Source organism: Dermacentor andersoni, chromosome 9 (genome assembly GCF_023375885.2).
Source record: "Dermacentor andersoni chromosome 9, qqDerAnde1_hic_scaffold, whole genome shotgun sequence".
NCBI lineage: Eukaryota > Metazoa > Arthropoda > Arachnida > Ixodida > Ixodidae > Dermacentor > Dermacentor andersoni.
This window is the reverse complement of record NC_092822.1, coordinates 108,159,440-108,180,892: the sequence shown is the minus strand read 5'-3', so window position 1 is coordinate 108,180,892 and position 21,453 is coordinate 108,159,440. Positions and strand designations below refer to the sequence as shown.

At 49.4% G+C, this 21,453-nt stretch overlaps 1 protein-coding gene across 1 annotated transcript in view; it reads right to left on the bottom strand.

Moving 5' to 3' along the window:
* LOC126528479 (putative phospholipase B-like 2) overlaps nt 1-21,453 on the bottom strand; it is an 88,970-nt gene that overhangs the window by 26,312 nt on the left and 41,205 nt on the right. The window contains exons 7-9 of the mRNA XM_050176357.3: nt 14,832-14,992; nt 2,361-2,453; nt 2,223-2,294 (exon numbers count right to left, since the gene is read on the bottom strand). Coding sequence (XP_050032314.2) covers nt 2,223-2,294; nt 2,361-2,453; nt 14,832-14,992 — 326 coding nt within the window. The remainder of the gene's footprint in view (nt 1-2,222; nt 2,295-2,360; nt 2,454-14,831; nt 14,993-21,453) is intronic.

The following is a 21,453-nucleotide window of genomic DNA, read 5'->3' as shown; positions in this document are numbered from 1 at the left end:
CTTCCCCAAACTGCAAGTATTCTGTTAATGAATTGTCACACGACACAATATAGCAGTTAACTAGGTATGTGCAGGACGGCTGCAAGCAAAAGGCAAACAAGTGGCTTAGAGGACCAACATTTGCGCAAGTAACAATATTTATTAAATATTAGCCGCGTGCTGGATAGGAAATACAGATTAGTAGGGCAAACGGTTTGTTGTTTTCTTCCTGCGCGTCTTTTGCCTTCACTGCGCTTCTCAGTTGAAGCTGTGCACGCCACTCCTGGAACTCATCGTCCCCGAGCAAGCGCACATAGTTCTCAGTCTGAGACCTCCGTATTGCTGCATACTTAAACATTCTCTCTTCTGCAGACTTTATCCCCGTACCCAGACACAGCGGATGATAAAGATCTGGTGAAGACGCCAGACGCGGGCCTGAACACTTTCGACAGTTAATTCACGGAGCCAACAGGTGCTTGGTTTCAGGCACAAGTGACGGTGCTGTATGGGCGGACAGCCCGAAGTCTCCGGATGGACAACCCGAAGGATGGACACTTGCCCCGCGCAGGTAAGATAACGGACAAGACAGCAGAAATTAGAGCACCGCAGGAGTCATCTCCTTCGGGCGTGGGCCCAGCCCGGGTCTTAAAGTGACATGCGCAGCGCACACTAGTCCAGCCCAACGCCCAGGTTGGCCCAACTTGACTAAAAATATTCAGGCCCTGCCTGGTTGGGCCTGTTAGCCTTTAAGGCTAACCAAACCACGGTGGAGTTTTGCGTTCATGAGAAGAGATCACCGGCACACAGATTCTTAGCAATGATATGGTGAAAGGTGGGTAAGTGTGAAATATAAGAGGCAGAAAACAACTTTATTTGCCACTAGGGGGGTTGGAAGTTAGGGCAGGTAAGCCTAGCGTGGCTCCCAGGTGGGGCGACGTCTTGGGCTTACGAGACGAGTGCCAGTTGTGTTTTATTGTCTGCTCTTGTCAGCAGCTGGTTCCAACCCTGCTAGGAGGGAACTGGCAGTAATGATTGCGGGGAACGGTTACCGTCGCATCCCCAGAGAATGTCTGCCCGAGTGGGGAACACTCCGTGATCACACTTAGTACAGACCAGGTCATAATGCCCGCCAGTGATTAAATAAAGCCTAGAATGACAGAACGGAATCGGTCTGCAGTCTGCGAAGCATGGTGGCTTGTGCTCGGTCGAGGCCGGGCTGGGGACGCGGGTAGACGCCTCTCGTCTCCTTGTAGAAGTTAGCAATTTCAGCAAAGGATTTGGGGGCCTCTGCAAGAGCATCCGGGTTTGAGGGGCCGGCCTACCGGTTAGTTAGGCCTCGGGCTAAACGGTCCTCCTTGTCTGCGTGAGTCTCGAGTCTGTTTAGAACTACGTACTCCATAACCTTTTCCAGGCAAGACGTGAGCGAGATGGGCCGGAGGTTGCCCAGATCGAGTCGGTTGCCTGGTTTGGGTATGAAGATTACCTTGGCATGCTTATAGGAGTATGGAAGGCGACCTTCATGCCAGCAGGGGTTGAAAAGGTCCGCAATTGCCGCGACGGACTGGTCGTCGAGGTTGTGGAGCATTTTTTTGGTGATACAGTCATCGCCGGTGGCCGCGGTAGTCTTGATGTGGTTGATAGCTGCGCGGACTTCCGACGCCATGATGTCTCTGTCCATGTGTGGGTTCTGGGAGCCTTTGGATTCCAAGGGGGTGGGAATGCAGGTGGATGTGTTGATGTATTTGTCTTTCAAGGTAGCGAGGAGTTCTTCGTTCGTGCGTGTATGACGCGGTTAAGATTCTTGTGTGAGGCAGACTTGGTGTGGGTCAGATCAAGCAAGTGCTTAAGCGGAAACCACGTGTTCTTGCGTCCCAACTGTCCATTGAGTTGGTCGCAAGTCTGATACCATTGTTCCTGACTAAGTTTGGTAGAGTAGGCTTCGATCTCTCGTTCGAGGCAAGCGAGACGAAGCTTGAGAGGGCGGTTGTGTTCGCGTCGGAGCCAGTGAGCGCGGAGGCTGTTGGGCCTCCCACATATGCATTAGTTTAGCATCTGGGGTGGGGCCACCCTCCTCCTGAGTGACTGTGAAATATAACTTCGTCCCTAATAAACAATCATATTTATTGGCGCAATATTTTTTTTTTGTAAAGTGCGAGATTGGAACGCGAAAAATATCTGAAAGTGAATCCCGATTCTTTTGAGAATAATGTCTGCACAAGGCACAAAACGAACCACGTACTCACGCGACATTGTAGCTGGGCCAATACGACTTTTTTCGAAGAATGTCACTGACGTCCTTTTGGCGCATTATTCCACTGCAATGAAAAAAAAAAAAGGTGTTATTACAAGTTGCACGGGAGATAAGACAAACATGTGCTTACGGCATTTGTTCGAGGATCCACAGCGTGTCGTTTACGATAGCAGTTCCAGGCTTGAACAACTTGTAGTCGACAACAATCCACTGGTTGTTGTACCTGCAAGAGTGGTTTTTCACTTCAACATCAGCATGCTGCATAGAGCAATCGCTTAGAAGCACGAAAGCGAGAACAATCTACAAGCGATCCAAACCACGACCAGTCTGAAAATGGTGACAATGTCACATGTTAAATTAGATGACGAATAATGAAAATAAATTTTTTGATTCTGAAGCGAAGGGTAAAACGACCGCATGTTACGATGCCAACTGCCTGCCCTGCGACTCCTCAAGTAAGGTAGCAGTGCTCCATTGTTCCCTTACGTGCAGCAGTGACGCAGTGGCCGTGACGTTCTTCTGCACAGCATGGAGCAGCAGATGCCCATTATTAAACCCTGAAGCCGGTCACGCGCATTCTCAGCGTACACGTATCTGCTTGTTTAAAAACTACAGGTGGGCACAATTATTCCGAAGCTTTCCACTACGAGTTACCCTAGCTTAGCTGCTGACATCGGGCTTTAAAGCCGAACAATTACAGATTATTCATCCGTCACCATTTTATAGACGACCGGGGGGTTATGCTCCACTGTGGTAAGTCATTAAGATGCTTCAATGAGATGCCGCCGCAGGTCCTTCCCCTTCCTCTCCAAAAAAAAAGAAAGAAAAAAATAATGCTCTCAACGCAGCCTCATATCGACTGCACTGGTAGGTTTGCGTGCGTACAATATGATGCTCGGGAAGCAACATCATTGATCCATTGGTGCACACAAAAAAAGAGCAGATACAAGTGCCTTCTTGATCCCGTTTTGCTGAAAAAAAAAGGCCATATCTAAAACTGGACAAGCATTTTGCATGAGAGTAATAAACGGGATGTATATTGTCCACTATGCCTGGGACATTTGTACCATTTCTACCAGCACTAGTTTTCAGGCATTAACTTTGTTGTACTTCTAGAATTCTCAGAAAAAAAAAACGTGCATCTTTGACTGCCCCAAAGGCTACAATTTTCTACCACATAGAGTACCGTAATGTACGCATGAAGCTAATGAACGAGTAACCTGTGAATGTTGACTATAGTAACGGCAAATAAAATGAACAGAGTACGCAGGTGTCCTCAAAATGTCTTCGAGGTAATTCGAAGAACGAATATAGGAAACATTTGCTCGTAAATACCTCCATTCATCGTTGCAGTGGCCTAAAAAAATGCGACGAATAAAAAGAAAACAGTGGAAAATGAAGACAGGAAGTTATACGGACCCCATGCACTGTGGGAATCGACGTAAGCGAATCTTCCTGTACTGTTTGTGTTGACTGAAGATCATTGGCGGCGACGTTTGGAGCGAATGTTTAAGTGCTTCAGCGTTTGGGGCTATACGAGAGTGGTGGGTTGGTGCTAAACGTTGCCTCGCATGCACCACTTGTGTTTACGTAGTACAAAGAACAAGCAGAGAGACGCGTTTCCTTGAAGAGCTGTGCGCCACTGTGCACAGCCTACGAGAACGTAAGCACTGTCATTGCCTCACACGACGCATCGCATCGTGGCAGGAGCGTTATAACTTAATTACGGTGTTTTACAGGCCAAAACTCCAATCGGGCATACCATTAGTGGGGGGCTACCGATTAATATTCCCCACCTGGAGTTCTTTAACGCGTACGTAAATGTAAGACACGAGTGTGTTTTTTAGCGTTTCGCCCCCGTCGAAATGCGGCTACCGCGGTCGGGATCGAACCTGATACCTCGGATAACGTCGCAGCCGCAAAGCTACCGCGGCGGGCACCGAAGTGTTGATTGGACCTGCGGCCGCTTCCGTATAGTGCCGCCTAGACACTGTGGTGCTTCAATGCGGCTTCACGGATGCGCGCTCTCTGTCAGTTGTCCGGTTGACAAATTTGCACGGTGTTTATTGTATAGAAACGCAACCGTACCAGGCCTTGAATTTAAATTTATCCAGCCTGTCCGCAACCACATGCTGCCGTGTCCAGCAGTAGCGCTTCCTTGCGTTTTTACGTCGCACTCTCACTGCCCCGCTCTCCTCCCCTGTGTGCGAGCTGCCAGGAGCGAAAAGTGACAGGACTGTTATTCACTAGTTTCGTGAGTGCGTCGGTTCTACGCGTTGTATGCCTTCTTTCTCTACCTCCTACCTGCCATTCTGTCTTGTGGCGCGCTAATACAAAGGTAAGCGCTGCAGCTTGTACAATGTTTGTGTGTGTGGCGGGGGGGGGGGGGGGGGGAGGGTGTCTCACAGTCTCACACCAGTCTAGGGAGTGTTGTGGGGAGGCCGAAGGAGCTCTAGAGGCACTTGTGGCGACGCGATGGAAAGGCCCAAAGGTGTTTCCCACATCGCATTTCCTCTCAGCCGAGATCCTGCCATGTACATACACGCTCCGTGCCCCCCTACCTGCCACCCTCCCCCGCCCGCCACTGCGGCGTGGAATACAGCGACGGAAGCTACGGGCAGTAGTGGAAAAATCGAAGGAAGAGGCAAAGAAAGCTTCGCTTTAATGATAATTTGTGAAACATCTGCCGTGGTGATGATGATGGAAATAAATGAAATAAATCTTTTAATCAGGTCCAAAAACAGCCACACAGAACATTTTAATAGTGGTTGTTGTATTTGACCATTAGGGCAACTTTAAAGCAATTAGATTGCCCTAAAAAGGGGGCTGATAGTTCCTACTGTCAGTGACAGAGTTAAGGGTCCCTCTAGTGCATGAAAGTAAATCCAGCATAGTCAAAAAAGTTAAGCAGGACTTTATTTTAACTGCTCTGAAGCAATACTATCTGCATAAGGAGGCAGGCGAGCATTATTTTCCTCTGCAGTTGAGCCTAACTTGCTTTTTTGATGATGCAAGGGTGATGATGCAACTTCTCTTTGAATCAGCTAGAACTAAGTGCCCTATAACGTAAGGATGTACAACGTGTAATGGACAACGAATGTACAACGGATGCACAACGTATTCGTTTCTTCTCATCCACTATTAATGTCCAACCGATTCCGATAATAACGTGCAAGTGGGACCGCTCACGAAGCGCGACAAAGAATAATGCTTGCACTAGAACAGCAGAATTGTTACACTATACGTGACCATGTTGAAGAATTTGAGCTTGTGGTTAACTTGCAATGAGCTCCATCGACAAATACGGCGACGTTAGGTGTGGCGGCGAACTTTTATTCCGTTTGTAAACCAGTAAAGATAATATTGCCATTAACTACACAGAAAACACAGCACTCTAACTAGGGGTTACGGTCCCTGTGGTGGCATTACCTGGCTGACTGTTTCCGCCGTGAACAAAAATACGGTGTGGAGTGTAAGTCTTTAGTAAGGAATGTGCGGTAGCATGAACGTGACACTGCATAACTTCAGTGGTTAAAGCGTTCCGATGCGTAATATGTTCACTTTAGCGCGTGTACCGGTTTTCGTACCGACCACACTAAATAAATAAACCTTCCGCGATTCGAACAAACCCCCATGAGCGACTGCCGCTAATCGATATCATCGCACCGAAACGCAGCTAAATACATTCCTGCGCTTTCACTCGCTTTGGCTGCAGCATAATATGACTGGTAAAGCTTGCGGAGATCAGACGTGGCCAACCACCTGTGTAGCGTAGGAGCCTACATTGTCCCGGAGGTTGGGGATAACGCACTGGCTGACTTCGCATACTCGCGATCGATTCTTCAGGGCTCAAGAATATGCAGTTCTGGTAAATAAAAAGAAAGATGCACTCCGGGGTTCCCTTTTGGCCTCGGCAATTTTGGGTAAGCTGTTTTTTTTTCTTCTCCTGTTTGCAATGTGTGTAGAAGAAGCAGTGAGCACCAATGCGATGATCGCCTACGTCTCTGCACCGGCCACATAGCCCCGCGCCTTAGTTTGCAGATCAAAAGAAGCCATTACTTGATAATAGATGGGTCGCGAGCACACACAGCACCATTGGCGCACTAGATTGATTGTTGTGGGGGATACATGCATATTCCCCACTACAATAAGAGCTAGTCTCTCGCTCGGCGACCAGAGAGGCATAGCTCAGCAGCTCGAGTGCCGATCCGAGAGACGGCGTGATCGCGTTCTAGAGAGCTCGCTCAGCCATAGTAGGAATAATGCATCAAACTCAATCCTACACTCATCGAGATTTATAAGGGCTACAATCGTGCAATTTGCTGCAGAAATAGGATGATTCCTCGGCGATGGGCCCTTGCGTTTCACCAGTAGGGTGCTGAAATTGCGGGAAAAAGACTCGGGCAGCAAGACAGAAATCCCAATTTGCGTCCCCACCGTTGAACAGGGTGGGCCCTTTGCGTACATCGAGCAAATACACTTGCACAATTAGACCGCGGAACGCCCACTAGATATACCACTCGTTATATAGCCCATCCGGATTGCAGTATGTATAAATAAATAAATAAATAAATAAATAAATAAATAAATAAATAAATAAATAAATAAATAGTAAATAAATAAACAAACAAATAAATAAATAAATAAATAAATTGCGACGAGGTTTATTGTCGTTCACAACGGTGTGGAACGCTAGATAAATCTAGGCACTGCAAGGGCTGTCCGTAGCACGGGGCTCGCTCGCGATCACGGCACGGCCCTTCGTCTTCCTCTTCAGACGGCACATACACAGGGCCGCGTCTGCTTCATTACAATGCCCCGGGAGCGAAGCGTAGCCATCCTGGCGACTCAGGGCGCGGGAAAGATGAGCGGGTCGTAATACGGTTTCAGGCGGTTGACATGTACTGTCTCTCGCCCACTACGACGCAGGTCTGGTGACACGGTGAGCGGCTCGACGATGTAGTTTACCGGTGAAGTGGCCTCGATGATACGGTACGGACCGTGATAACGGGCCAGGAGTTTGGAAGAAAGGCCAGGAATGTGGGCTGGTATCCAAAGGCACACAAGCGAACCAGGAGCAAAGTTGTGCGGCGGTTGATGATCACGGTCATGTCTTCTCTTTTGACGTTCTTGAGTTTCACTAGTCAGGGCACGTGCCAGCTGACGGCAATCTTCAGCATATTTGGCGACTTCGGAAAGCGGAGTATACTCTGTAGCGTCAGGTTGGTACGGCAGTATGGTGTCCAAAGGGCATGAAGGCTCACGGCCATACACAAGGAAAAAGGGGGAAAAGCCGGTGGTCGCTTGCGTCGCGGTGTTGTACGCGAACGTAACAAAGGGAAGTACGGTGTCCCAGTTGGAGTGGTCGGATGAAATATACATCCGCAACATGTCGCCAAGTGTGCGATTGAAGCGCTCGGTCAGACCGGACCGTTGGTCTGGGGATGGTACGCGGTCGATTGGCGATGAATTTTCCTGCACTCAGCGAGAAGGGCTTGGATGCCCTCCGACAGGAAGACACGGCCCCTATCACTCAATAATTCTCGGGGAGCACCGTGGCGAAGACCAAAATTGCGAAGAATGAAACAACCAACGTCACGGGCGGTCGCTGCTGGCAGAGCTGCAGTCTCAGCGTAGCGAGTAAGGTGATCTCCGCCGAGAATAATCCACCGATTTCCACGCCCGCTGCATGGAAACGGGCCGTAGAGGTCGATGCCGACGCGGTCGAACGGACGAGTCGGGCATGGGAGCGGCTGCAGTGGTCCTGTGAAACGCTGGGCAGGTCTGTTGCCTTGTTGGCATGTAGTGCAAGACTGAATGATCTTTTTCACAAAGTTGTACATGCCTCTCCAATAGTAACGTTGACGCAACCTTGTGTAAGTTTTTAGGACGCCGGCATGGGCGCTTAGGGGATCAGAGTGAAACGACGTGCAGACGTCAGAGCGCATATGACGAGGTATAGCGAGGAGCCATTTGCGTCCGTCGGGCATGTAGTTGCGACGATATAGAATGTTGTCCCGCACGGAAAAGTGGGTTGCTTGGCGACGCAGTGCTCGTGTCGAAGGGACGTCAGACGGAGCGGCAAGGTAGTCAAGTAACATTGCAAGGGTTGGGTCCTTGCGCTGCTCTGTGAGCATGTCAGTGATGGTGAACGGTGACAGGTTGGACGAGGAAGCTGACAAAGACACCAAATCAGGCGTCAGTGGGGAGTGAGAGAGCGCATCAACGTCGGAGTGCTTGAGACCGGAGCGGTACGTGACGCGGATGTCGTACTCTTGCAAGCGAAGCGCCCAACGTCCCAAGCGTCCAGTCGGGTCTTTCAAGAAAGAAAGCCAACAAAGGGCATGGTGGTCAGTAACGGCGAAAGAACGGCCGTAAAGGTATGGGCGAAACTTGCTTAGTGCCAAGATGATAGCTAGGCACTCCTTTTCTGTGACGGAGTAATTTAATTCTGCTTTCTTTAGAGTACGGCTCGCATAAGCGACGACGTATTCATCATAGCCAGCATCCCGTTGCGCTAAGACCGCGCCAAGGCCAACTCCGCTGGCGTCAGTATGGACTTCCGTGGGAGCATCAGGGTCGTAGTGGCGAAGAATCGGTGGTGAGGTCAACAAGTGGCGCAACTGCTGAAACGCTGCATCACATTCAGGTGACCACGCTGCTATGCCGTTACTGGCCGAAAGTAAACTTGTCAAAGGTGCCATGATGCATGCGAAATCGCGTACGAAGCGACGAAAATAGGAACATAATCCAATAAAACTTCTGAGGGTTTTGATAGACGTGGGTGTTGGGAAGTCGACAACGGCGCGGAGCTTGTCTGGGTCCGGGAGGACTTCGTCTTTTGAGATAACGTGACCCAATATGGTTAGTTTTCTTGCAGCAAAACGGCACTTCTTGAGGTTAAGCTGTAGGCCGGCAGATGCGAGACAGGTCAGAATGTCATGCAGGCGAGCGAGGTGTTTCGGAAAATCGGTTGAGAAAACGACGATGTCGTCTAGGTAACATAAACAGGTCTTCCATTTGTGGCCGCGAAGGATGGTGTCGATCATACGCTCAAAAGTAGCAGGCGCGTTGCACAACCCGAAGGGCATGACGTTAAACTCGTAGAGGCCATCGGGTGTAACGAATGCGGTTTTCGGATGGTCAGGCTCGGCCATTGGAACTTGCCAGTACCCGGAGCGCAGATCCAAGGAACTGAAGTATTCTGCGCCTTGTAAACAATCGAGAGCGTCATCGATTCGAGGCAGAGGATAAACGTCTTTCCTCGTTATCTTGTTTAGGCGTCTGTAGTCGACACAAAAGCGAATGGAGCCATCTTTTTTTCTCACCAATACGACAGGTGAAGACCAAGGACTTTGAGAGGGACGGATGACTCTACGTTTGAGCATGTCGTCCACTTGCCCTGTGATGATTCGGCGCTCTTCGGCGGAGACACGATACGGGCGCTGTCGCAAGGGGGAGTGAGAACCGGTGTCGATGTTGTGAAAAACACCGGTGACACGGTCCAATGCCGTTTGATGACAGTCGAAAGAAGAGAGAAACTTGTGAAGGAGATTGAGAAGTTGGCGGCGATGAGATGAAGAGCAGGGTCAATGGCGTTGTCAAACCCACTGAAGGTGAGGAGTCTGAAACTGAAGCGATGGCGTCAACGTAACAACAGAGGGAGTCGGTAGGGACATCGAGATCGTCGACGTAGTCGCCCTCTTGGAAGTATCCTACGGTCTCTCCATGCAGTAGGCTGATCGGGTACTGGTAGTAGTTGGTGACCAGCATCACAGTTGACCCAGATGTTACAGTAAGCACGGCAAACGGAAGAACAATGCCCTTGCGTTGAGCAAACACATCGGACGGCGTGAACACTACAGTGGCGTCAGATGTGGCATCAGACGACAACACAACAGCCATCGACGACTCAGGAGGTATGGTTGTGTCGGCATCAACAGTGAGTTTGTCGGCAAAGTGAGGAGAGCTGGTCGGCAGTGATTCATATAGTGGTAAAAGCGACACTTCTGCACGCGAACAGTCAATGACAGCATGGTGACGTGACAGGAAATCCCAACCAAGGATGAGGTCGTGAGAGCAAGATGGTAGCACGAAACACTCGATTATGTACAGAACGTCGTTGATGACGACACGGGCCGTGCATACAGCTGAAGGGTGAATTCGCTGCGCGCTGGCAGTGGCGAGCACCAGGCCAGAGCGAACTGTAGTCACTTTTCGTAGCTTGCGGCAAAGGCTCTCGTGAATGACGGAAACGGCTGCTCCGGTATCGACTAGTGCGACTACGGGTACTCCCTCTACAAAAACGCTAATAACATTTTGCGGCGAAGATTGAGGTCTTGGAGAACGTCGATGTATTTGCAGTTCTTGCCTCAGGAACTGCAGCAGTCAGTTTCCCTCTTCAGTTGGAACTCAACGACGCAGGGGAGAAATCGAACGCCGACGAGGTGAAGGAGAGCGCCGAGTTTCCGACCGGCGATCAGTGTCGAGACGTCGCGGTGAAAATGAAGGTGGGGCGGCGTATTGTGGGGCGTAGCTGGGCGTGTCAAAGCTGGTACGCTCAGTTGGGGCGCGGCGGCGAAAGAAGCGCACGAGGGTTGCAATGTGGGCTTGTTGGTAATGCATCTTCAAGGGGAGTATGGTAGCGCGATTCAAAGACGGGAGAAGAGAAGACACAAAGGGACACACACAGCGCTGTGTGTGTCCCTTTGTGTCTTCTCTTGTCCCGTCTTTGAATCGCGCTACCATACTCCCCTTGAAGACAGAAGCGCGCTACATAACCAGCAATGCCGCAGGCGAAGCAGATAGGCCGGTTGTCTTGAGTTCGCCATGTCTCGGTGGGACGCAAAAACTGAGGCGACGGTTGGGCAACTGGAAATGAAGCCGGATGCATGGGCGATGAAAAGGAAGCTGTCTTTGCAGGTGGCCGCGCAACCACGGCTGCATAACTGAGCGGCAGCGACGTAGGGGGAGTGGCAAAGGTGGTATGGGCCAGCGGCACACTCACAGGATTGGGTAGGGGTGTTGTAGGAGCTGCAGGAAGCGCTTCAGATATCTGAGTTCGGATGGCTTGCTGCAGCGTTGGAGGCAAAGCAGCCGTAGGTGCGTCGCTGTGAGGGAGCAGCGAGCTGGCCACCTCTTCACGAATAAAATCTTTAATATGCTGCGAGAGGGTCGAGTTGGTTATTTCGGTAGAAATAGCGATGCTCGAGACGGAATCGGCGTGCTGAATGTTCTGACGGGCGATGGAACGTTGGCGGCGCAGCTCGTCAAAGCTCTGGCAGAGGTTAATGAGGACTGATACGCTAGTTGGGCTTTTGGCGAGCAACATCTGGAATGCGCTGTCCTCGATGCCCTTGAGGATGTGTTTAATCTTGTCATCCTCTGACATGCTGGGATTTACCCGCTTGCACAAATCGAGAACATCCTCGATGTAGCTGGGGAATGTCTCTCCAGGCTGCTGTGCGCGCTGGCGTAGACGCTGTTCATCGCGTAGCTTACGCACAGCTGGGCGATCAAAGACTTCAGCAAACAGAGTCTTAAACGCGGACCAGCTCGTAAAGTCTGATTCGTGGTTGAAAAACCAAAGTTTGGCTACGTCGGCTAGGTAGAAAGGCACGTGGGTCAGCTTAGACTGGTCATCCCATCTGTTATGGGCACTTACACGTTCGTACGATGACAGCCAGTCTTCCACGTCGTGTTCGGCGGTCCCACTGAAAATAGGTGGGTCGCGTTGACGAGGGACGCCGGCGCAGATGACAGTGGCAGCCGGGGGTGCAGGCAACGAGGTGGCGGGATCAGGCATTGTGCTGGGCGATCTTGTTGGCAGGGTTCGAGTGCGGAGCTCCAGGACGAGGCGAAGGATCTCAGCAACCTCCACCAAATGCGACGAGGTTTATTGTCGTTCACAACGGTGTGGAACGCTAGATAAATTTAGGCACTGCAAGGGCTGTCCGTAGCACGGGGCTCGCTCGCGATCACGGCGCGGCCCTTCGTCTTCCTCTTCAGACGGCACATACACAGGGCCGCGTCTGCTTCATTACAAAATAAACAAAAAGTCGCAGTTTCGTCCAAAGGCCAAGCATCGATTGCGATAGCAAATTAGTGAACAGTTACACGAAGCAACAATAGTAGTTTTATCGGCCGTATAAACTTGCAAACTTGTAAACTTGTTACTAAGTAACTGCGGCTGCTTGTGCGTACGTTGGTGGGGCCCTACAGGTTAGAGGGTCCCTTTACACTGCACCAGCCACGAACGCCAATTCCTCCTTGATAACGTTTCGCAGATTGGTATCCGAGGCATGAGAAGGCATAGGCCCTGCGGCTAAGCCAAGATACTGCAGCTCTTCTCGAATTATTGCGCGTATCATTGCTCGTAACGTAGGGTCTTCGGCGGTAGTGTTTGCAGTGGTGTCTGGCTGCAACCGTACTCATTCGAGTTCGTCAAGGCGCTGGCAAGTAGCGACGATATCAGCGACGGTAGCGGGGTTCTTGATGGTTAAAGCATTGAAAGCAATACCTCCGATGCCTTTGAGTACGTGGCGAACCCTGTCTGATTCGGTCATGGCCGTGTTCACGCGTCGACAAAGAGCAAGCACATCCTCGATGTACGACGTATAAGATTCCCCGAGTTGTTGCTTGCGAGTGTCGAGTGTCTTTTTTGCGAGGGCGGAACGAACAGCTGGTGTGCCGAAAATTTGGCGGAGCTGCTGTTTGAAAGCGCCCCAGTTCGTGAAATCAACCTTATGGTTGAAAAACCAACTCTTCGCTACTCCTGTCAGATAAAAGGCGACGTGACGTAGCTTGGACGCATCGTCCCAACGGTCAGCCGAACTCACTCGGTCGTAGTCGTCCAGACAATCCTCGACGTCTTCACCGCGAAGTCCAGCAAACAGATGGGGATCACGTTGGTGCCCACTGACAACCCGATACGGAGAGGCTGGGGTAGCCGAGGCCGAGATGGTGGAAGTAGAAGTGCCTGTTGGCTCGTCCTGCGACATGCTGGCGGACAGCTGGCACAATCGGCGACTCTATCGAACCTCCAGGAGGTTGAGCAGGCGTCAGAGGACGGAGCACACTCCACCACTTGTGACGCCGCAGTTATCACGACGTTTATTCCGAGTCGAAAATGCGGCGCACCGACCACGCCCACAGAACGGATCACACTCGAGAGCAAGCCCCACAAGCGATGACGAAGAAGAACCCCATATGAACCCCACATGAGGATGATCACGTACAGATGACAAAGAATAGCTAATAAATTCCCACAATATGCATACTTACTAAATTAACAAGCATTGCAGCTCGTTAATTGCTAGCGCGTTAAAAAACGTGAACGCATCTCACTCGATGACCGCGGAAACTCGCTGTCAAAACGCTGGAGCGAGGGAGCGCAGCAGCAGCAGCGAGCGAATTGACCTTCGTGGTGCATCTCGCATGAACGCGAACTAAGCCGCGAAAATACAGTGCGCGGCGGGCTCTGTCCCCGTCGCAGATGGCTTTCGAGATACAGAGGCTCGCGTGGGCCCGCGCGGCTGCCCGGGCCTCTCGGAGTAGAACACGCCCCAGCCCCCTCCCTACCCTGCCCGCGGAGCTTGACTGCTTCTTTTAAAATATGCATTCCGCGCTCAAAGAAACATCCGGCACTTACACCTTTGCGAAATATATGCTCACCTGTGTTTCATCCGCTACGAAATGTGGTCATCAACACGTACGTACGTTATAGCAACGCCTATGATATAATCACAAATACAAGAAAAGAGCTGAAAGAAGGATGGTAGTGCATAATGGCATACTATGCTGCAGAGAAATACATTCGACACTGACGTAAAGAACTAAGGCATTAGACACACATCAAGCCCAATAGAATTGGTTTATAACGCGGTGCCTCACTTCCGTCAAACTGGCATGACAGCTCGCGAAACTGACACGAGAACATAGCTAATGCCTAGCACGCTTTAAAGGTAGCTATGGCTCGTAAAGCTTCTTTTTTTTTTTTTGCTAATTCTGCAATGCACGAGAGAAACCAGAAATGGGAAACTATCCAGTAGAGTGTAGGCTATAAGCACGCAGTATTGCCGTTGTTGCCTCGGGATATGAAAAAAATAGATTCGTCGGCCTTAGCAACGCCGACCGCCAAATCTCACTGGCTTGCGATTTTATTCCCGGCCGACTGCCTTCGGACATCGAAGCAACCACCAAATGTACAGTCAACCACAAAGATTTACGCACCACGAGGTCTCTGAAAACGCTCCAATTTCTGAGCAGCCTATAACAGTAGTAGTCAGTAAAACCGAACATCATAAGGTTGTTCACGTATACTGGTAGATGCTTGTAAATGCGGATACTAGGCTGAATTATGAGGCTGCACAGACATTCAGCTTTCTTTCTCAGATTTCGTGCTGCGTAACATTTTTGTGGTTGACAGTACCATCGCAGCCGCGAGCGGAATCGGCAACTGATCACTGTGCCTGACGCGTAGGTGTTGAACTTCATGCAGATGTCGCCGAACGTCGGGGGAGACTGCAAAGGCGCCTACACCAGCGCAATTCTTACACAGGCCGTGCAATGAGACGCTGTTCACCGGTGCAGCCATACTCACGTGCCGCTGTTTTTCTTGGCGAATATGTCGACCCATTCGCGTCCGGACGTAGCAAGCCTTGACGCCACCATGGCGCGCACCCAGGTCAACGGCGACGCCTCTGCGTCGAGCAGCAGCCACAGGTCCGGGTTGCTATTATCGATCGACGTCTCGGTCACGGCCTGCCAGGGTTTGGATTAATTGACAGTTTTAGCAAGGCGTCGCCAGTGTACCACGGCGCTAACGTTTCAAGCGCTAAGGAGCTGCACCGAATTCTTTAAATTTTTGATGCCTTAGCAACCAGGGTTATTATACGTATTTTCCGTGGCCCTACTGTGCCTATCTGTGTATGTATCAACGTACACTTGTATCTAACCGTTTTCTCGCCTACATCCGTCCCTGGGTAGTCTGCGGACGAATTGGTAGTGCATCAAGCTGCAGTGGTGTGGAAACAGGCTTCTAAATCAAGCCTCGAACCAACATTCGATCACTACGTAGCTACAACGGGGTGTGCAGCAAGGAAAGGAAATATTCTCAGCGTTCACCACGCTTCTCGTCTTGGAGGCCATGAACGGCCTTCTCGGCAGCGCCACTAGATGGGGCAGCATATCCAGAAAAAATCACGACAGGAGCCCGGTGGCCTGCATGACGCGTTTCTCAGCGTTTGCACGCACGAGCACGCCATGAATTTCGGAGGCCATGTGCAGGCTTCGCGGCGGCAGTGCTAGATGGCGCCGAGTGTTCTTAGGGACGCGCGAAAGAGAAGTCCTGCTGCAGCACACGCCTCATACATAAATCCTTTCGACGGTGGCAATACATTGTGTAGCTATATTGATTCAATGCTGAACGCATTACCGTCGACAGTAATCGTGAGTGGGTCCTGCCGGATTGTAATACGTTAGCCTTCTTTGGTGGTACTTCACGTACGTTACCGGAGCTATCTATTTATCTATCTATGTATGCTTGTTAATGTGTTTTTACCTAACCGTTTTCCCACCTACCTGGGCCACTGGGTAATAAGTGGTCGAATGTGTAAAGCAGCGAGCTGCTGTGCTGAGGTAACAGAGTTCGAAAATAACCATCATCATCAGCCTGTCTTATGTCCACTGCAGGACGTATGCCTCTCTCCGCGATCTCTAATTACCCCTTTCCTGCACTAACCGATTCACTAATAACGCCTGCGAATTTCCTAATTTCATCGCCCCACCTAGTCTTCTGCTGTCCTCGACTGCACTTCCCTTCTTTTGGCACGCCTTCTGTAACCGTAGTAGTCCACCGGTTATATAACATACGCATTACATCGCCTGCCCAGCTCCATTTCTTTCTCCTAATGTCAATTAGAATATCGGCTACCCCCGCTTGCTCTCTGATCCACACCGCTCTCTTTTTGTCTCTTAACTTTACGCCTAACATTCTTCGTTCCATCGCTCTTTGCGCAGTCCTTAAGTTGTTCTCAAGCTTATTTGTGAGTCTCCAAGCTTCTGCCAATATTTTAGCGCCGCTAAAATGCACTGAGTGTACACCTTTCTTTTAAAAGATAATGGTAAGCTTCAAGTCCGGAACTGACAGTGCCTGCCGAATGCGATCCAACATATTTTTACTCTTCTGTGAATTTCCTTCTCATGGTCAGGGTTCCTTGTGATGAGTTGACTTAGGTAAACATACTCCTTCACACACTAGAGGCAGATTTGCGATCTTGGACGCTTGTTCCCTTGCCAGGTTATTTGTCATTATCTCTGTCTTTTGCATATTAATATCCAGCCCCACTCTTACACTCTCTCGGTTAAGGTCCTTCATCATTTGTTGTAACTCGTCTGCAGTGTTGCTGATTAGAACGATGTCATCGGCAAACCGAAGATCGCTGAGGTATTTGCCGTCGAGCTTTACTCCTTACTGGATAAGGATGTAAGCGTCCTTGTCCAGAAGCGTAAGTACAGCGTAAGCGTACGTAACGTAAGCGTAAGTACAGGACGTAAGCATCCTGTACTCATTGAATGTGTAATGCCTCTATGGCTATCGGTATCTCTGCTGAATCAAATGCCTTTTCGTAACCCATGAAAGCCACATAAGGCAGCTGACTGCACTCTGCGGATTTTTCAATTACCTGATTGATTATATGGATCTTATGCATTGTACAATATGCCAGCTTGTTTTCTTGGTTGACTGAAGCTAACTGTTACCCTTATTCTATTAGAATTTATCTTGGTGAATATTTTTATACAACACTGCATGTAAGCTAACGGGTCTATAATTTTTCGATTTTTTAACGTCTCCCTTCTTGTAGTAGTATAATGTTGGCATTCTTCCAGTTCTCTGGTACACTTGAAGACGTGAGGCATTGTGTATAAAGTGCCGCAACTTTTTCAAGCATGACATCTCCTCCATCTTTAATTAAATCGACTGTTACTCCATCTTCTCCTTCGACTCTTCCCCGTTTCGTGTCTTGCAAGGCCCTTCTGACCTCGTCGCTAGTTATAGGAGCAGTTTCTTCCCTTCTTCCCCTTCCCTTACGTAGAGTAGCAGGCCAGATGCTCCATTTTGTGTGTTTTGTGTGTAGATGCTCCACTTGTATATAGCTTTTTGTCTGCGTCTTCCTATGTAACATTATTGCCAGCTATGTCCTAATAGATTAGGAATAATATCCGCATTGCTTCTTATCTGGGAGAACTCTATAGCAGAAGACATGCCGTTAATCAGGAATGTATAAGCCTCACCACTTCTAATCTCACTAAGGCCAATGATATCCCAAACAGTCTGATAGTTCCTCAAAGAGTCCTGCTAAGCTAGCTTCACTCGAGATAGTTCGGGTGTTAAACGTTGCCAGGGTCCGTTTCCGTTGGCGGTCTGTCCGGACCCAGAGATTCTTACCACCCTCTTGTTGCGTTACAAGTCTGACCACCGCCTTGGTCAGGTGCTCCGCCGCTGCTCGGCACTGAGGGCCATTGGTTTATCGTATGAGTCATTCGGAAGAGAGTGGCCAAATACTGCACAAGGGACGCCACTTTCTGTTCTGATGAGGGAGTGTCTTTTGTTGAAGCTTAGTGGGTTTTCCTAATATGCTCAAGTAAAAAGTCTTGCTTGGGCTAGTTGGTTCATGCTTGAAGTAGTAAAGGCAAGGCGCAGAAGACCAGGACTCAAGAAGAACACAAACGACAGGCCTGTCGTTTATGTTCTTTTTTTTGAGTCCTGGTCTTCTGCGCCTTGCCTTTACTACTTCCTAATATGGTTCTACCTTGATTAGTATAGCTCCACTGGCTCTCGACATTTTTGTCGGGGTCAAGCGCCACTCCGAGTTTGGGGATGTAGTGTATCGGAGGTGGTGAATTCGAGCTTACTACTTTCAGATAAAAAAAAAAAAAAGCCGACGATTCGAACTCTTGGCTATGGCAACAGAACAACCAAGATAACCCAATCAGATAACACTGCAGGCGGCAAGGCCACCTTATCGCGCAGATGTCCAACCCAGAGGATCTTACGAGTACATGCTTAAAAACGCCCTTGATTGATCCGCGATATAATGATAGATAGATAGATAGATAGATAGATAGATAGATAGATAGATAGATAGATAGATAGATAGATAGATAGACAGACAGATAGATAGATAGATAGCTAGATAGACAGATAGATAGACGGGCATATATAGATATATCTATACCTCCTTGCACTGCCATGTGCGGATCGCCGCATCTCCCAGTAGTAGCTCGAAACGGTAGCGGTGTCAAAGCGAATTAGTGCGATTCTAACGCGTTCTGTCTGTGGTTACTGGGATTTCGGATGACTAAAGGTCAAGGGGCTACCGCTGTCCCTTTACTCGCCTACAAAGAAAACCTTCAGAAGCGAATGTGAAGTGCAATTTCAGCCGCGACGACTTCGTGCACTCCGCCGCTGCGATTGCAGAGAAGCGCCCGCTTTGGATTGCCAGCACAAATAGGAAGTAATTGACGCGATCAGCTTCGTCGAGTGTATGTTCAGATTTTGTTTCCAGTGAGCCCAAAGTGACGAACTCAGCACCCATGATAGAATTGGGATATGAATGAAAGGTGCGTAGAGTCAGTAAGGACGAACTGAATTATTCGTGCACGCACCTTAATGTTATTGTGTTCAAATGCATTCTAAGATTATCATGCTTGGCAACCGAGAACGGTGGAAGTTGGCCGGGGACGTATTATAAGAACAGTAAGTACCGGCGGAGAAAATGAGTGCGTGTTCTTTTTCCTTCTGTCACCAAAGCCATGCCTACCTTGTTCCGACAGCCCCTAGTTCGCGTGAGCCCTCCCGCGCTTCCGAATCTCGCTGATGCGCTGTGTGGCCGACGCATCGCATCGTGTGCCGTAATACTTAAGAAAATAGAGCTGCCGTTGCAGAGAACAGCTCGAATCCCTGAGGTGGCTTTGCACAGGCACCACTCGAGACCTGAGAGCGCGCATGTTCTCTGAACGCGTCACGTGTGTCTGGTTGATCGCGGCATATTCGCGGCCACTGCTATCAGCTCTTTTTCTCCATGTTAATGAGCCTTCCGGTAGAGTTATATTGAAGTTCTTAATTTTGTAAATCTTGATGCCTTTCGCCTGGCAAACAATGCTTAGAAAATCGTAAATCGAAAAGCTTAGGACACAAGAGCTATCAGAACGTGTGTCCTCGGAGCTTCGAGCTAATTACCTGATAGCATCTTTCTACGCTGATGAGGCATACCGCACGGCACACGGGTACAGCTTATTATAACTCAAGGCTAGATAGACATACAATATGACATGTACGTGTATTAAATTGACCCGCCTCCAAAATTGACTCGCCTCCCATTTCAATCGCGGGCAGAGCTGTGGCAGCACCTGTATAGGCCCGTCGCCGTTCGACATTGCGGCTATAACAAATCTCAAAGCGTACTAACGACGCGCAAAGAAGTTTCCCCTATCGCAAGACCTTGTTGAGACCTCTCCGCAAAAATGCGAAAACTTGCCACTCGACTTCAATTAGTCCGTCCGCCGTGCACCCTCCAGTGCGATGTTACATACCGGCATAGCACCGGACGTAGGACAGCGCTATAATAATAATAATAATAATAATAATAATAATAATAATAATAATAATAATAATAATAATAATAATAATAATAAAGACATGTGTCATCGCAATATGGCGGTGCCTTCAATAAAACTGTATAATCAGACAATTGTGCATATATATATATATATATATATATATATATATATATATAGTCACGCCGCAACCAAGTGTAGCGCGAGTTCGAAGAAGACGATTTGACGTGTAGACGTCTCCTCGTTCTCGACAGCCCTCTTATGCACTGTTGTCCCTATTGTAAATGCTGTAAATCCGTGTTTATATGTGACTTCTGCCACGCAAGAAATTGGTAAATGCCCCTACTGCCGTCTACCTCGGTGTTTCGCGTACTTACGACCGTGTACGGCGCCGCTTATACTGACCAGGCCTGTACCGCTCTGTGCACAGCTACGTTGCAGCCTGCGCGCTCTGACAGCGCCGCAAAAAGCCTGCGGTGCTGCCCGCTGGACGTTCTTCACGCCATTGATGTGCCCTCAGAACTATTCTTTCGCGTCGGTCTCAATCTTCTCGATCCTTTTCCGACGTCGACATCTGGCAATAAGTGTGTCGTTGTTGCGACTGATTACGCGACCCGGTACGCGATCACGCAAGCTTAGCGTACATGCTGTGCAACTGAGGGGGCAGATTTTCTTTTACATGACGTCGTCTTCCATCACGGTGCACCCCGGCATCTCCTCACTGATCGTGGCCACACATTCTTGCCCCCAGTAGTTCAAGACCTACTTCGCTCCTGTTCTGCCGCATCAAAGTGGCAACTAGAATGGTACACTTGTATAAATAACAAGTTACACACAATAAAAGCCCTCCTTGGTGAGTGGAAGTCGTGCAGTCACCAGCAACGCCCCTATGAGGTGATGCTATGTCAGCTTCGAATGGGGTGTACACACCGGAGAAACAACTTTCTACTTCAAAACGAAAACCCGCCAAGTTGCGAGAAGTGCCATGAACCACTTACAGTAATGCACATTATTATGACATGTCCACATACTGAAACAGAGACGGAAGCTTTCGCAGAATCTCTATAACCTACACATACCTTTACACCCCGCGTCAATACTGGGAGATCATCCCCTAGTGCCCTTCACTGATTTGTTGAGCTTTTTAGGAGAAACAGGTTTTTCGCACAGACTATAAAGGTACGCAGCTTTCACTGCTTTAACATTTGATTGCTTAATATCTTGTGGCTCGCGCAGCATGGCCTTAGTCGCTTTTGCGCCATTAAACCCGAGTTGACTAACTCCTGTTCTGACGAGCACATGCTTTCTACCGCCTACCACACGCAGACTAACGGACTGACGGAGCGGCTGAATCGCACCTTAACAGAAATGTTGTCTATGTACGTTTCTTACGACCACAGAGACTGGGACAGCATGCTACCGTTCGCGTATAATTCGTCCCGTCACGAGACCACTGGCTTTTCATGGAAGCAGTCAAAGAAGTTTTGGAGCAGCTCTGAGAGCAGCAAATCTGACACACTGGAGCATGAATTGTCCGTTTGGGAGCAGTAAATACATATTTTGAATCAACTTGGTAAAGGTCTGTTCGGCCACCACCCTTCTCT